Source organism: Eschrichtius robustus, chromosome 1 (assembly GCF_028021215.1).
Source record: "Eschrichtius robustus isolate mEscRob2 chromosome 1, mEscRob2.pri, whole genome shotgun sequence".
In the NCBI taxonomy this organism is placed as follows: Eukaryota; Metazoa; Chordata; class Mammalia; order Artiodactyla; family Eschrichtiidae; genus Eschrichtius; species Eschrichtius robustus.
In genome coordinates, this window is record NC_090824.1 from 71,540,279 (window position 1) to 71,557,857 (window position 17,579).

The 17,579-nt window shown below is 35.7% G+C and overlaps 1 protein-coding gene across 2 annotated transcripts in view; it reads left to right on the forward strand.

Moving 5' to 3' along the window:
- The first annotated feature begins 8,357 nt into the window (after positions 1-8,357).
- NOVA1 (NOVA alternative splicing regulator 1) overlaps positions 8,358-17,579 on the forward strand; it is a 138,610-nt gene continuing 129,388 nt past the window's right edge. Inside the window, exons 1-2 of one of the 2 annotated variants that reach the window (XM_068546705.1) lie at positions 8,358-8,570; positions 10,309-10,452. In XM_068546705.1, coding sequence (XP_068402806.1) covers positions 8,435-8,570; positions 10,309-10,452 — 280 coding nt within the window. In that variant the 5' untranslated portion in view covers positions 8,358-8,434. Of the gene's footprint in view, positions 8,571-10,308; positions 10,453-17,323; positions 17,387-17,579 lie in introns of those variants that run through there. The other variant, XM_068546724.1, reaches the window with a different exon arrangement.

The window sequence follows — 17,579 nt, forward strand, 5'->3', positions numbered from 1 at the left end:
ATATGACGACAGTCTAGTATGTTTCTAGTTAGAGTGATCTACAAGGGATATTCTCTTGTGAGAGCTGGAGAACAGAAGGGAGGCAGCAGACATTTTGTTGCAGACATAAAACCTCTCCTAGTTATTCAATCAAACAATAGGTCCTGCTGTGAAGGAATTTTGAGATGCAAGTAAAGTTCCAATTTTGAGTTAATCAAAAGGGAGGTTATTCTGGGTGGACCTGAAAATCAGGTGGTAGTCATCAAAGCAACCATGTCTCTGAAAATCTGAGACTCCAAGCACAGTTGGGCCTGCAATTGTTCTCTCTTCCCTCTGTGTCCTTCCTTCCTGACTGCCCATCTATGGGCTTCGGGCTTGCTTAACCAGAGTCAATTCCCTTATTATCACTATATATCTAGAGAGTACCTATATCTATATATGTGTGTGCATGTATACATACCCATGTGTGTGTGTGTGTGTGTATAAATTTAAAAAGTATATATCCTAGTGGTCTGCTTCTCTGGTTGAAACCTGACTGATAGAGACTAAAAGAGATTTGAGAAACATGAACTAGTAACAGTATATTTATTTGGGTTGAGGTTTGAACAAAATGTTAAAAACTTTTTAAGACTATTGAGGAAATTTAAACACAGACCAGATATTGGACAGTATTAAGAAGTTTGTGTCAATTATTTTCATTGTAATGATGATATTTTAGATATTTTTAAAAGCCTATAATATTTTCAGAATAAAAATGGTATGATAGAGTTTGCTTCAAATTATCCCAAGGGAGAGGTTATAAATGAAACAATATTGGTCATGAGTTTACAGTTTTGAAGGTAGGCGTATGGTACATGGGATTCATTATACTATTTTATCTCCTTTTGAATACATTTCAAATTTTCCATAATAAGAAGGTAAAATTAAAAACATTAAAAGCCCACAAATACTTAACCTTGAGAAGTAAAGGCTAAGTAAAGGCAAATTTTGCATTTACTAATTTTTCTACCCCCCACACACAAACACACACACACACACACTCACTCACATACCCTCTTTCTATACCATATGCACATAAACATCCATACATAAAATGTAGGTTTTAATAAGAAAGCTCTATATACTCTTAGTTATATGAAATGACACGTGGATAAAAGAATTTAGAATTACGTGATGTCAATTAAACACTTCTGACCTACCACAGAAATGCTTACATAGTGAAACCAAAAGATTAAATAGCAAGGCAGAATCTAGGGATGAATATGGTAATGTAATTTTTAAAAATATATAAGGATGTCAATTTTTTTGTACTTATGAACACAAATAACACTGTTATAAGACAAAGAGAACTTTAAATTATTCGACCTATAACAAACAGTGGAAATAGCAAATAGAAAGAAGGCTTTCCAGAAACATTAAAAGCTTGTTTGGAAGTCAAGAAGGACTATGGCTTATTTGAGCAGCAAGAAGTAAACAGACAGGAAATCTGAACAATCCATAATGTAAGCAATTCCCTGATGCTATCTGTGGGTCCAGTGGTTTATCATTTGAAGTTGTATTTTATTATATTTATGATGTCTCATTTATTATTTCTTCATTCACTTCATCTTGTTACATACAGTACCTTCTAATGAAGGAGTAATCCTATCAAAATGATAGATTCCATGTTAAAATGTGAAAAGATACATTAAAAAATTCTATTCAACTCCTTTCTACCTCTGTCCTTAATCTTTGGTCTTAGCTCTAGCTAATAAAAGTATAGATAGGGAATAAAACACCATGGAGGGTAGAGGATGTGAGAATGTGCTAATTTATTACACCACAGTGTAATATATGATTGACCTATGATAAACATTTCTACTATTACACATGGGAAGTTGCCATTTAAAGGAATTTGATGAATAAAAAAGACTTTATGGTTTATAACTGGCAGGGCTAAAACAAAAAGTCAAAGCTCTTGAGTATTATTAGGGTGACCACATAATTTATTGTCCAAATTGGGAAAATTCTGAGGGTAACTGATAATTGCTCTGGGACATCTAACACAAGCCAAGAACATCTTGGTCAAATGAAGACTCAGGATCACTCTAGGCATTATCAGAATAAAATATAATGTATGTGTAGTTGAAGATGTTTTATGGAAGCAACTGATAAGTGATTTAAACTTAGTTGATAAAACATATGAATACTACTCAACTATTGCTTCTTTAGTTTACTTTTATAGCTCTTTTTATTCTTATTCTTTTTTTTTTTTTTTTGCTCTGTCTTAACAACTTTATCATTTACTTTTTTCACCCCAGCAATTTTTCACATCCAAATGGCTTAAAAGATGAAACTTCACAATTTGAATTATGGTCTCAAGAAAATATTTTCAACTATAGATTTTAGTGAATTATTACTTTTAAATGCAAAAATATAGGGAATAAATGTATTAAATATATTCTTTACAGTATCAAAATTGTTTTCCTTGGTATATTATTTTGCATTGCACCTAAAGTACATCTTCAAAATGTGGATTATTAACTGATTTTAAAATGCATCTTAAAGCACACAATATGTACTTTGATTTTGATAATTTTCTTTGTATGATTCTATGAATGGTAGCAAACATACTAATATAGAAATTTGTTTTTGGAGACTTACAGAGCATTTTCCAATTTTATTTTATAGATGAGGAAACTGAAACTCCGGGCAGGTAAATGAGTTACTGTAGGTAACAAAGTTAGTAAGTTTAAGAGTCAGAACCAGATTATCAGTTCAAGGTTCTTTTTGTTGTTTGTTTTTAACTTTTTATTTTAAAATAAGTTTAGTCTTAAAGAAGATTTGCAAAGATAGAAGTTCCCCAATACCTTCCCCCAGGTTCCCCTAAGGTTAACCTTTTACATATTCATGTTCCAATTATCACAAGGCTCTTTTTATCACACTGTGGAAAGTGTTATTTATTGTCTAAACATGCATTTCATAATATACCCAATGATAAAGAAATTAGGATTTTTTATAACATTAACGTATCTCATTATCTATTATGTGTGTCATAACACATTTGCAACTGGAATATTGAGGTTTGGGGACTTTCTGGAATAATGCTAATAACACATTCATGTCTCTATATAAATTAGTGTGAGCTTTCATAGACTGTTTCATAAACATATCCACGACAGTGAATTTATATTATTAGATACATAAACATAAAAGCTGTTTGAATTTTTGAGATGATAAGTTTCAATAAATCATTTTTTAAGAAGTGCAATCTTAGAAAAATATTTCTAATCAATGTCTATTTATAGAACTTGTTATATAAGACCTGGGATATAGGATTAGGTGATATACTTTTTGGTATGTATTTGCTCCTATTTTCTTTGCGCTGCATTGAGTGAAAAAAGGATCAGAATAGGTATATTGATTCTCTCTGTCTGAAAAACTAAAAACGCGGTTTTTAAAAACATAGAAAAAATTAGTTGGGCTGTTGACAATCTATGCTTGGTTACAATATTTGGATTGTGAAAACTGTAAAACTCTTTTTAGTACTTTAAGCTTTCCAAATTTTTTCATATTTATTTGATCTTTCCCAACAGTACTTTGCAGTAACAGGCTTCTCATTTTCCTTTTTCCTAATTTCATTTTGATACTAGTAGCAAACTGTTACTGCCCTACCCATGTCTCCTTGTCTACCATTTCAGAGCACACTGGCCTGATTTCCCATATTGGTGGGGGATATTCCACAGCATTTCCAGCCTCTGTAAGGGCAGAACAGCCTCTAGCCTCCATAGAAAGTCCTCAGAAAAAGATGCAGCTCTAGCAGTTGGAAGATGGGCCAGCATGCATTGAATAGACCTCGACCAATGACTAAAGGGAGGTGGTGTATATTTATACCTGTTTTCTCATGCTTTGGGTGGGATAATTCTAAGGCTACTATTTTAAATGGTTTTCCAGGAAATCCCAGTGAGATTAAGCTCTGTTTGCTCACAGTGATAATTTGCCTGGGAATTCACACCCTTCATTGCCTCGCTTCCATTCCCTGTCTCACTTCCCCAAGATGCTACTGTGTTTCCTGAAATCACTTCCAAAATAAACTACTTGCACTTGAATCCTTAACTCAGGATCTGCTTCTAATAGAACATAAACTCAGAAAATATATTCCCAAAGCATAGGCTGCAGAGAAACACTCAGTATTTATGTTGTTTAGTAACGGAACTGATTTTAGAACAGGTAGGGGCATGGAGATAAAGAAAATAGGTTTGGGGATATTTGTGGATATCAACTATCTGTGCTTTCTCTAGAAAGCCAATAATTATTACTGAAAATATATTATCTTTTGTTACTCAGACTAAAATTTAGGAAGGAAAAGGATACCTAATGAAAGCCAATAAAGACTGGGGATTTTGTTCTTCAGATTAATATCATTTTCTATCATAGTTGCTTATGTTCATAAGTCATCAACTAATTGGCAAGGAAAAGCACACAAATTCTATTGTGTCAAGGTGTTAAAATATTATTAAATTTGCAGTGCCAATTGCTTGGTTAATTAAAAAATAAACGATTTCTTTTCAAAGAATTAAAAGGTCAAGTGTTTCTATTATATTTTTTGAAAAGTTCATTCAGTTTATTTGTAGCGTAAGATGTATAGCATGCTGTAATAATAATATAGCATGCTGTATAGCAGCTTATTAATGAACTGGGAGCTGCTTTACCTTTTTTTTTCTTCAGTTTTATTAGCTGGTACAATTGCAGAAGACAACAGGTAAAATGTTTATCTGTTTAATCAGAATGGTAGAGGTATATGCAGTGAGAAATGGAGAAGTATAATTTTTTTTCAAAAGACAATGAAATATACTGGGGAATAGAGTCTTAATTGGAATGTATTCTCTGATAATCTTCATTGACCAAATCAGCTCAGAGCTGACTGATCCATAGATGTTTGACCAGGTCAGAGGCTTAGGATAGTCTCTGTAATTGCTGGCATATCATAGCTTGGTTACTGTTAGGTATACTAACCATAGTAAAAATCTTATCTTCTGCTTCTGGGTCCCATGTAGTGGTGAATAGTATTTAAATATTAAGTCTAAAGAAGGAATAACAGAAGGGTCAAATAAATACCGTAAGAATACAGTGCCATGACTGTTTCAGTAAGCTTATGTGTATAAGGCAATTTAATTTAGAAGGCTCATTTTGAATCTAACTTACACATGGCAATGACAAATATTTTCTAAACTATTTTATAAATAGTTTACTTATTTTTAGAAATTTGTGAACCTCAGGTTTTCCAGTTCTAAAACTTAGTCTTTCCCCAATTTAAAACTACATTCTATTGAGTACTTTGCCCAGGCTTTAATGTAATATAGCTTTGAACTATCTTTGTCTTTGAATTATTTTTGTCCCTTGTCTTTTACTGTTTCAAAACAATCTAGTTGCAAATCCCAGCCCTTTTCTGATTTTTCATTTATGAAAAATATGTCCTTACATATTTTTCACAGACTACTTTGTACAAGGTCTGGCATCAGCCTTTTCTCTATCTTGACTACAACAGACTTATTCCAAACCTCGTTTTTTTCTCATCACAGCTTCCCCTTTTTAAAAAAAAAAATCCAATTCCGTGTAAAAATCCTCTTTATATTTGGTCATGAAGGCTACATTGTGGTTTCCTATTACATCATACATCACATCAAAATTCTGAACTTCGGTTCACAGACCTTTACCAATATGTACTAACTTACCTGCTTTCCCTTTCTTTCAGCTCTCAGCTTATCTTCTTCCCTGACTTGAGGCAAATGTGTTTTTCATATTCCAGATGAATTTTTATTCCCAAATAAACGTTATTCTCTTCCTCATTCAGCGGAGTGTCATCTATCTTTCATTACTTAAACGCACCAGAAATCCCAATGCCTCCTAGATGCTCCTTCCAATAAAGCACACTAAGAGTAGAGTTAGTATTCTTTTCCATTCCCTTCTCTACCAGGAATTAAATTTTATCCTATTATTCTGAGGTTATTGCCTCAGCTAGGCAAGTATTCTTGGTTAGAATACTACAGAATTCCAGTGAAGTTCTTTCTATGCTAGCTTAATACTAAAGCCATTTTCATGTTGAAGTGCTGTTGTAGAAATGTATAGGGAAGGAGCATCTTTGTTCTAGAAATCTAGTGAATATGTTCATACGTTTTTACATCTTACAATACGTCGCCATGACATTATCTCATTTGACTCAAGAATTTCGGGAGGTAGAGTTGAGGTTCCTTTTTTAAGTGGGAGGGAACCTGAGGCGCCAGTGTACTGCAGTATTCAAGAGGACAGACTTTGTAATCAGGACGACCTCAGTTTGAATTATTACGACAGTGTTTACACCAGTGTGACTTCGGGAAAATTATTAATATCTCTAAACCCAAACTGCCTCATAAAGTGGGGACAGTAATAACTACATGATACACAGCATGTAAAGAGCACCACATGTGAAGCGGATTGCCTGGCACACGGTAAGCACTTAATACATATAGCAACATGTTAAGGGATTGCCCGAGACATACTTTTAGAATATGCCCGCAAGGACTTGAAACCAAGATTTTGGATTCCAAAGCCCATGCTTTTCCACTATCACTGCCTCCTAGCACACTGATTTAATTAAACTACTAACTTGATGGATGACCTTGAGCAAAATACTTTACTGAGTCACTTTACTCATCTGTAAACGGAGTCTTTTCAGACTTTCAGCATCTACTCCAAATACATATTTTTTTTTTTCCTGTAGTGTTCTAGGTTGTGGTTCCGGTTCGTTATATATCCAAGATCTGTATAATCATAAGCTGTGCACATTGCACTGAATTTTACTCGTATTCATAGTTCGTTCAGTATTTAGTTTTGGATACACACTCAGCTGTTGCCTGTCTTTAGTCCGCTTCTCGGCGGCTCGTGAAGGGGATACCCATACCTAGCTTTATTTATTTATATGCTGGCTTGTTTCCGAAAGGATTTAAGGCGGCGAGTGACACTTTTAAGTTCCCTAACGAAGTCACACAGTGTAATACTCTTGTGATGAAATCTCCCGTAGAACCGCCCTTGAGTGAGACGCTGTCTTTTACCTAACTCTTAAAAATAAAAACTGATGTACCCAGCTAGAAGTCCTGGAAGCCCACAGTTAAGGTTTTTTCCTCAGCCTTGACGCTGTCCCACCTTTTGTCAACGGTCACTCGAATGCCCTTCTCAGACTAGCCAAAATTGTCGCCGCTCCAGTCCCGGCTGGAGCGACATCCCACCCCGCCCCTTCACTCCCTCTCATACCCAAGTTTCCCGATTGGGAAGGGGCCTGAAGAGCCTTTCTCACGTTTCCATATTATTGGCTGGCACGGCTGTCAGTAATATCTACTTCCCGCCTTCCAGCCTAGCGGGTTTCTTGGACCCCTCGGTTTCTGCGACTAGCCGCTTACGTTTGCCTGAGCCGTGTTGCCGGGGACCCGCGACCTTTCACCCCCTCCCTTCCCACAGGAGCGCCCCGGCCCCCGTCTCCGCCCCCGCCGCCGGCGCGCGCCCCCGCGCACGCTCTCAGCCCGCGCGCGCTCACTCCCGCGCCGACACGCACACTCTCGCCCCCCGCACTGGCCCCCCCGCCCCCGCCCCCGCAGGCTGAGACTTCGGCGTCGGGAGGCGGCGGCGGCGGCGCTGCTGAGAGGCAGGGACCCGAGCTCGAAGTGTGTGGGAGTCTGCGAACTCAACCCCTCACTACCCTCCCCTCGCAGCCATCCCCCTCCCTCCCCGCCTGCCCCCCCCCCCCCCCCCGCCAACAAGCGGGAGAAATAATGAGCGAGACCGGGCGGCAGCAGCAGCAGCAGCAGCGCCGAGCAGCCCAGGCAACGGCAGAACCGCTCCGGCGGCGGCGGCGGCAGCACCAGCAGCGGGAGCGAGCGCAGCGCTAGCGCGGCGCGGGGACCGCCGCGCTCCTTCCCGGCTCCTGCCCTCCTCCGCCGCTCACTCTTCTCTCCGCGTCCACCTCTTTCCCCTCCTCCTGCTCATTCACTCTTTCCCTCACTCTCCCCTCCTCCTCGGCTTCTCCCTGCGCCCCGCCAGCCCTCGCGCTCTCCCACTCCCTCTGCCCGTCCTCCCCGCTCCCCTCCTCCCGCTCATTCACTCGCCCCTCTCCCTTCTCCACTCTCTCCCCCTCTCTCCTTTCTTCTCCTTCTTTCACCCTCCGTCTCTCACACCCCCTCCATTCCCCTGTCTCCTTTCTGACACTGCACTGCAGCTGCTCCTCAGCCCTGCCCCCTCCCCAGTGAGAACAAACCAGCAACATTGCTTTTTTTTCCTAAAGAGATTTCTATTGATCCGATTAAAAAAAACAAAAACAAAACAACCTTAAGAAACCCCAAAAGCAAAAAAAAAAAAAAAAAAAAAAAAAAAGAAAAAAAAGAAAAGAAAAAGCCAAAACAAAAGGGAGAACCTTCTCCCCGTAGAAGCGGCAGGAACTGCAAACATGATGGCGGCAGCTCCCATCCAGCAGAACGGGACCCACACTGGGGTTCCCATAGACCTGGACCCGCCGGACTCGCGGAAAAGGCCGCTGGAAGCCCCCCCTGAAGCCGGCAGCACCAAGAGGACCAATACGGGCGGTGGGTATCGCTTCCACCTCCCCGCTGGCCCCATCCCCCGCCGCCCGCCCCTGCCTCCCTCCCTCCCGCCGCCCTCCCTCCCTCCCTCCCGCGGCCCGGACACCTCCAGCCCGAACCCGGCGGCTCCCGCGCCCTGCCTCGCGCCCCCTCCCCTGCACCTGCCCCGCATCTCGCCGGCCCCGACACATTTCCATTTCTATGTTTATCATTCATCAAAATGGCGACCGGTTTTTCGGAATAGACCTATCTTTCCATTTAATCGGTCGAAAGGCTGACCATTTAAATATCCTAGACCTGGGCAAGGGGGTCCGTTAAGGAGGAGGAGGATGACCCCGAGTGAGGTGATGGCCGCCCGAAGATGCGCGCTGCATTTAACAGTCTGATTAAATAAATAAATAAATGGCACTTGGGTAGCGGAGAGCAAATGATTGGGGCACCGGAGAGTTTTGCTCTCTTCATCCCCTTGGTTTGGGCCACAAGTAGTATGCAAAATCTGGAAGAGTGCATACTCTTACCGCACTTACATTGTCGGTGCAAATATTTCACTGATTTGTCTTCAGGGGTGTGCATACGAGGGTGGGGGTGTCTGGTACTCTGACTTGTTCGTTAACATCCTGCGCTTCCTGGGAAGATGAGTTTTAACGGGACCGGTCTCGCGTCTTCATTTGCACTGGAGTCATCTTAACAATGCACCCAATGCATCGAGGCAGAGGTGAATTTATCTACAGCACGTACATTAGAGACGGATGGGGGTCTTGCGAATGGCACACCCGAAAAATTTGGAACGTTCATTCACATAAGGAAGCTGGATTTACCGGGGTGTTTCCTATTTAAGACATGATCAGTTTGACGGAAATTAAAGTTTATGGAGTTGGCTTTATTTTCTAAAACATTTCAATCTTTCTTGGTTCATCTACCCCCTTCGTTTTAATAATTGTGATTCTTTTGGAGAAGGAACATTATCTGGTCACTTTTAAGTGTATTTGATGTAAATGACTCCTAAGCTTTTTAGTATTGGCAAAATTCTTCTTAAGGTCCTTTAATTAATGAGCTTAAACGAGATCATAGTAGACTAAGGAGTGCTAAAGAAATACTCCAGGATTAGTTAGATTTGCCAGTCCACATCACTTTGAGTTATTTCCTGGCAGTTATTGAAGGCTTGGAATACACCCTACAGTTTGGGTGGATTATTTGGTAGGAGAATGGTTGTTTTGCATACTTTAGGTAGGATATAGGCAATGGCTAATTGTAGTCCTTATGTGTTTGCTCATGTTAAACAAATATAGCTCATCACTATTTACTGTCCTTTTATTTATTTATTTAGCAATATGTTAAGTTAAGGTTTGTCATGGTATAAATCTCTGAAGTTTTGTTAAAGGGTCAGTTCATTTTGTTTTACCATAGTAACTACAGATAGAATTGGAAGACTTCCATGTTTGGAATAACAACTGGAATTTAGTCATCAGTTTCTACAGTGCTGCAAAATAATAGAACATGTTTAGATTTTAATTCCAAGTTTGAAAGTATAAATTCTACAGAATGGGAAACATTTCGTACATATTTATTTTTCAGTGTAATTGGCTTATTTTCGTTCTTTAAAAAAAAAAAATTTAACCCCATATTTCCTGCAGCTATATGCCCAATGTTTTAATCGCTCTTTTTCTCTCTTGAGGGTGGAGGGAGGATACAAAGTTTAAAATTATTGTGTTAACGAAGTATATTTCCTTGCATTTTTCAGAAGACGGCCAGTATTTTCTAAAGGTTCTCATACCTAGTTATGCTGCTGGATCTATAATTGGGAAGGGAGGACAGACAATTGTTCAGTTGCAAAAAGAAACTGGAGCCACCATCAAGCTGTCTAAGTCCAAAGATTTTTACCCAGGTAGGTGCAATGGTGAAGAGATTGTTTGATAAATCCCCAAGGAAATAAAAGATCTACCTGTGTTGTGTGCTGTATTGAAAGAATTCTTAATAGTGTAGATTATTTATTTATTTGATGTATTAGAGTACTTGTGGAAAAATTTTAAGAGTATTTTCACTCTTGGTTATGTTTTGTTTCTATAATTGATATTCTGTCTATGATGTAGACCCAATTTTGAGATGAATCTTCTGGGTATTTCTAAACACTTCTTTCTAATTAGGGAAAAAAACTCTAAAATTTAAAGATAGAAACTTAGACAGCTGGCATCAGGAAATAGGGTTCTTCTGAAGTTTTCAGACATAATTGTAATGACAATTAGTCTAGAGTGAATTCAGAAGAGGGGGTAGACAGGCTTCTTAAAGAATGGACCATTTACTTTCTAAATCCATTATGTACCTCTTTCTGCTTCATTGCTTTGTTTGTTGGCCCTGGAGTGAAGAGGACAAGTGCTGCCTCTTCAGATTTTTAAAATATTGTGTTTTTAATATAATTGTGACAAGGAAATATATTATTATGTAAGAAGTAAAATAATACTTCAAAATTTGTGTTGCTTAAGAGCTGTATCAAGAGCTGTATTTGATCAAAATATGTTAACAGTTTGTGTGGTACTACAGGTACTGTACCCCAGTGGAGTATGGCAAGTTTCCTAGGTGGTATAATTTATTTTTTTTGTACTTTTCAGTGTGTTTTTAAAATTTAAACTGTTTATAGTTCTGTGCATTAATCTTTATCTTTTTAAAATCATTTTGCTACTTAATATATGGATTTTAAGTTTCATTGGAAAATCTCCATAATTGAATAGTGTATCTGCTAGATAAAACATTAATTGATTTGCTTTTACCTACATGTAGCTTCTGCCATTTTTTTTTTGGTTATTTCATATTTATGGCCATAAAAAATATTTATTCAGTGCTGAGGGGACCGACACTGCTTATTTTTTTTTCTTGGTAGGAAAGAAAAGCTGATTTGCTTTCAGTGATCTAATTCAGTAAGAGTTCTTTAGTACAGCAAAGACATCTGGTATGAATGTAAGCAAAACATTTGGAGGATTTCTTTTTCATAGCCAATCGCTTGGTGGTAGAAAGTGGACCACTGTACTGCATAAGAAGGTTTTAGAATGGTTGGAACTATCATTTAGTTATGTAAATTAAATGTAGTATGTTTGGTAAACATTACATTTATTAAACTAAGGTGTAATCTGTTAGATATGATGTCCTACGAAAGTTTGTTTTCTGTGAGTGTAGTTTTGTAGATGGCTTTCCTTGTCTCTGAAACTTTCCTTATGCATTAAGAAAGTTTGCTGACATATTCACATTCTTATATTTAAAAGGTATGTTATGATGAAAAAAATCAATGTGGAATTGTGAAAATCCTTAGTGCAAATAAAAGCATTCAAAAGAGCTTGATTGCAGAATTAATAATGTTATAGTTCTAGGAAAAGAGCTGCAATGGTAAATTAAATTCACTGTCAATAGATGAAAATGAAATAGCTTTTTTTGCATTATACATGAGGGTATCAGATGTGCAGGGATGTTACAGAAAATTGGTGTTTATCAAGGATATTCCAAATAGTAAATTAAATGCCTTTTCATTTGAATATAGTGTATTTTCAGTGGGTTGGAAAGGGTGCAACTAGAATTAGATCTTTTGTTTTTAGTCCACAGTTGTGTATTTTTTTCTTATTACATTGAAATTGCTTATTTTATTTATAGTTCTGAGGCATGTTATTCATATAGAGCAAGAATATCCGTTGGAAAAAATGGAAAACTGGAATGCGTTGAATAAAATTTTGTGTGTGTAGTGACGTAACCTGATCAAATGTGAGTTGAAATGTCTGGATAAAAGAAGGCTTATACTCTGCCTGTAACAGGTGGAAACCAGTCACAAACTATGGAATCAATTGTAAGGATAAAATAAAGCCCTGTAATTTATAAGAAGCTTTAATAATTCTGAACACTTTGTATGTAAACACGATTTTAACTAGGTTATTGCCTGTTCAGACAGATACATCTCTCTTCTTCTGACAGACTTTAATAGTCTTTCTGTTCATACTTGACCATAAGCCTGTGGAATTATCTGAGGTCCTGGTATTCTTAAACATAGCAGCCTCTGAGCTACTTTCAACTTCTCTTACTCAGATATATTTAAGGGATACTTACCTTGCTCATCTCAAATGAACTAAATTATAAAGCTGTGATTTATACTGCCTAGTTATAAGGACTTTCTTGTAGGATTATGCAGTAATTAAAGCCCTTTTTTGTGTGTTTCATATATGTACTTATGACTCATATTCCTTTACAATGAATATGCCCGATGTTTATTTCATGAAGCATTTTTCTGTTTCTTATTTGTAAGACAGAATATTTGGGGATAAGTGCACTTCAGTTGTATAACTTAATGGATTTTCTCAAATACCTAAGTTTTAAAACAATGCAATTGTGTTCAGAAGGTTCACTTAAAATACTGGTGTATTTGAGAAAAACTTTCTTCAGGGTATATATTACAGAGTACAGACATTGCTTAAGTAATCTCTTAAGCAACCTTGCTTTTCTGAGTAATTTTTAATATTTATGGTTGAGATGAAGAAAACATTTTTTGCACATTAATTGGTATGAATTTAGAATTTATAGAACTGTATATTACATTGTGTATTTTAGCATGTCATATATAATAAAATAATTTGGGGAAATTGTATGATGAGGAGTGTAAAAGTACATTTATCAATTACCGTAATCGGAAGAAAAAGATCGATAAGTAGATTCATTTTTTTGCTGTGCTGTGTAATTCATTTATCTATTACTAAAAATCTAAATCTTACAAAATACTAACTTATTACCTGTGGTTTATGAATATATCTTTTATTCTTACTTGATTAAAGCCACCTAATTTGATTTATTTATATATCCTTTTTATAATTAGGTTACCCAAAGTTAATGCCTTTTAATTAAAAAACAGCTTTCTCATTTTGGGAAACACATTACTGTATGCATTTTCAGGATGGCAATAGGATAGTATTCTTTTATTCCTTTATTTGGCATCTGAAGATGTTTGGTTTTGTTGATAAATAGATTGATTTTATCTGTTAAAATCATTTAATGAATGGTTCAGGTAGATAATTGGGAAAATTTATTGAATACATTATTCATTGGGAATAGTAAAGGATATATAAAATAAATATTTTCATGTATGCCTTAGATTTTAGAACACTTCATAGTGTACCTATTTTATTCCATTATATGACACTGGAGATATTCATTATATCAAACAGGAATTCTCTATAATCTTAGCATATATTTGTGTGTGTTTTAAACTGTTTTCATACTTGTGGCTATAAAACTGCATCACATTTAAAAGAAATTATTTCCTTTTTTGGTCCTTAAATTAAAATTTGAACTCATTATTCCTAGATTTATTGTATCTTAATTTATCACTGTCCAACTTGGGTGTTGCTTTTTTAAAAAATCACAAACTATTTATTTGTGAAATCTTTAAAAATCATGAAAAAGCAGAATGTAAGTGAAATTTTCTTTTAGTGAAGGAAATACCCCACACTGCCTTAATTTTGACATGGGGAAAATTCAGTGGCCAATTTAACCATTAGGGTTGGGATTGTATAAGAATGATAATTCTTTTGGAAATAAGAGGAGTTTATGAAGTTTGAAATAGATCACTTTTGTTTACATTGTTGAAGGAAGAGTATTATTGTATTGGTAGTACAATGTAAATACTTTTGTTATAGCTTCTGAAAGTTGCAGTCTATACTCTTTTCTTTGATCTAAGATGCTTTGCATCTTAGAAATTTACTGGCATATATTTTAAGGCAAAATTAGCAGGTAAATATAATTGTAACAGGTAGAAAATAAAGTATAATTTCCAATATTGTTGAATTTAATAGGGTAGCTGTCATTACACTGTGCTATACCTTTGGTTTTAGAATTGTCAAAGAGTTGCTGACACATAATGTGTTTTTCTTTAAAGTTGTAATATTTATGTTTGTCATGCTGCCTGTGGTTGTGGGTTATTTTATGTTTTGTCTGTCTCTATCCTCAATTGTGGGAGGAGCCATAAGCTTTCACTTATACATTAATATCTGTCTGAAAATTTGCTGCATTTTTAATACTTTATTTCTCATTTTAAGCAATAGGAAATCCCAACACATGAAGGAATGTTACTGGCATAGCACAATCTATATTGTACTTTCCGAAAGTTATAATTTTTATACTTAACCCATGAAAGCAAATGTTTTGTGGTATGAAATTTTTTAGAAAGATTGAATTAGCATTAAGAATCTTAGCTATTCATTTTATTTGATTCTTTTTTAAATTTCATCCGGATGTTATATCTTCTATTATCGATTTAGTAAGTTATGCCTTTACAGTGTCAGTGTTTTCATGAATTATATAGCACAATGTCACTTTGAAATTTGCTCTTTGAAGCCTTCTAGATTTTGGAAAAATAGCTCATTTAAAATTTGTGACATTGTGAGGTAATATAGTACGTCTAACAACATTGTCTTGCAAATATCACCCCCAAAGGATTTCAGGAATAGTTTAAAAATAGTGAGCACAGTTGGTGACATAGTTCAATATTTATGTATTGAAGGTGTTTCGTATAATACACAAAGAGGAAAAACGATCTGTGTCTTGGGAACTCTAAGGAGTATGTGGTATCACTAAAAACCGAGCAAGAAACCACCAGTTAGAAACATGTCTTTTTATAGTTTGGTTCTTTTGTTTTGTTTTGCTCTGGCTTAAGAAAATTAATTTTTGCTCTTAAATATTACAAATAACATTTGCTGAACACAGTTATGCCACTTGTTAACTAAAATTCAGCACCTAATCATTTTTTTTTTTTTTTTTTACTTAGAGTTTAGTCTCAGTTGTTTCCAGTTCAGTGGAGCTGTGTTTTAAAGGATAACTTTCATGAGCAAGTGCAGCTTTCCGAATAAAATTGGGGGGATGAGGGTGGGAGATTTGTACTTGATTGCCATCTCATTTCCATCTTTGGATGAAGCTCTAGCATAAAGTTAAACAACATCTGCAGAGATCTGACTGACAAACATCTCTCTGGGACTCATCACTGCAGCCTGCAGCAGGTGCATTCAGCTTTGCAGTCTTTTCCAAAAAGAGGTTAGTTTGTTCTAACATTTATCGGTAGACCAGTGGAAGCAAGTGACTAGAGAGAAGAGGTTGGTTGTCACTTGTCCAGTGCTGGAATACTACAGGTAATTGGACTGGACTGGTGGGAACTGTAGCAGTATGTGTCTCACATTGCACTGCAGCTGCTATGGAGCTTAATTAACCTGACCCTCAGAGACTGAAGTGTCACGGTATAAAATGTAACATGCAAGAAATGAAGCAGTGCTTTTCAATACTTCCTGATGCTTGGGTTGGTAAAATTTCTGTTTTCTTCATCCTGTTCTTTAAGGATATGGCATCACATTTTCCATTTTTTATATGGCAATATTTGAAACTAAAATGATTTCCATGAATCTGATAGAATCTACATGAAAAGGAGATAGGGGCTTTAGGTATAGAAATAAAGAGAAAATAACCTCAAGTAGGAAGTATTTAAAGTTCGCTATTCCACAAGTATATTTTCAGATCATGAGTGAGCGGAAATAAGTGGAAGTACATTGTAGTTCTTTTTTTTATTATCTTAGATTAACATTTATTTATTTTTATAAGAGAAAGAACCTATGTAAAATTAAGTTGTATCTTTTTAGCATGTTAGGGACTTTGACAGGCAAACTTTGCTGAGTGTTTTGACGTGTTCCAATAAACAAGACAGGCATAGTATGTTAAAAATGTTTTTAGGATGCTTCAGCTTAGTATAGGAGTGCTGTTGAAGTGGTTCTTTACCACAATTTATTATAAGTAAATTAAAATTTGATTAAATAAAAACTCTAAAAAAGTCAGTCATTCATTTCTTTTGTTTTAAATTTCTTGATCTATTTGAAATACTGACAGTATGCTTCCATGACACATATAGAAGTTTCTTGTATGTTCTAATAGTATTCCCAATTAATGTAGATGTCTCATCACAGTCCTGTTGATCAATTGGCCTTTGAAAGGAAAAAATGTCTTTAAATTAAATCTGGCAAAGTGCTATACTATTTTAAAATAATTCAGAATTTTAAAATATCATTTAGAGTCTTTGTGAAGCAGTTTTATTATTATGACTTTTTTTATTAGTTTTACTAACTTGAATTTTTTTGGTATCCATTGACTATAACTTGTCAATTACCCAAGAGTAATTAAGTTTTAGAGTTTGCAGATTTTTTGGAATCTATATACTTTTATTGAAGGAATTTTTACCAGAGTGGCCAATAACTATTTGATTCTGAAGTTGCTGTTTGTAAGAAAAAGCTTCTAAATTTTAGCTTAATTAGATTATGAATAATAGGTAATTTATTGGTAATTATAGTAATTGTGGAAAATAAGATTAAAATAATCATCTCTAGAAGTGGAGAGAATCATTCCTCCACTTTTAAACATATTTCATTTTTCAATCAAGATTTTTCATTTTTGACATTGTGGAATGTTGTTTTCTTATTAATTCTCATCAATGTAAAAATATTCTTTAAAATTTCACATCTAAGAAGTTTTGATAAAGAAGATATTGAATAAGAATAAACATTTTAAGACTAGAAAATAGAAAATAAAGATTACTATGTAACTGACAAACTTTTTGAGATATTTTCAACATTTGCTAGGTTTCAAACCACTATATGGATATCCTTTTCCATGACAAACTTGATCATGAAAACACATAATATCTGCACTCCATCATTGATCTTTTGCTGCTTCCTGCAGGGCCTGTCATAGCATCGTTGACAGGACCAGATGAAAAATGAAATCAGTATCTTGAGTTTTTTAACAGCAAAATGATTCAGGTAAGATTACTTGGTGTGGAAAATAAAACATTTTTTACCATTTTTATACTCATTTAATAATTGATATTTAAAATTAATATTTTTCTTATTTTAAGACCTGTTTTATGTCTTACTGATGTTCAGTATATTTGTCATATCCAATGAATTTTATTCTGAACTCAGTAATTTTTAAGTTTTAGACTGTAGTGTTTCT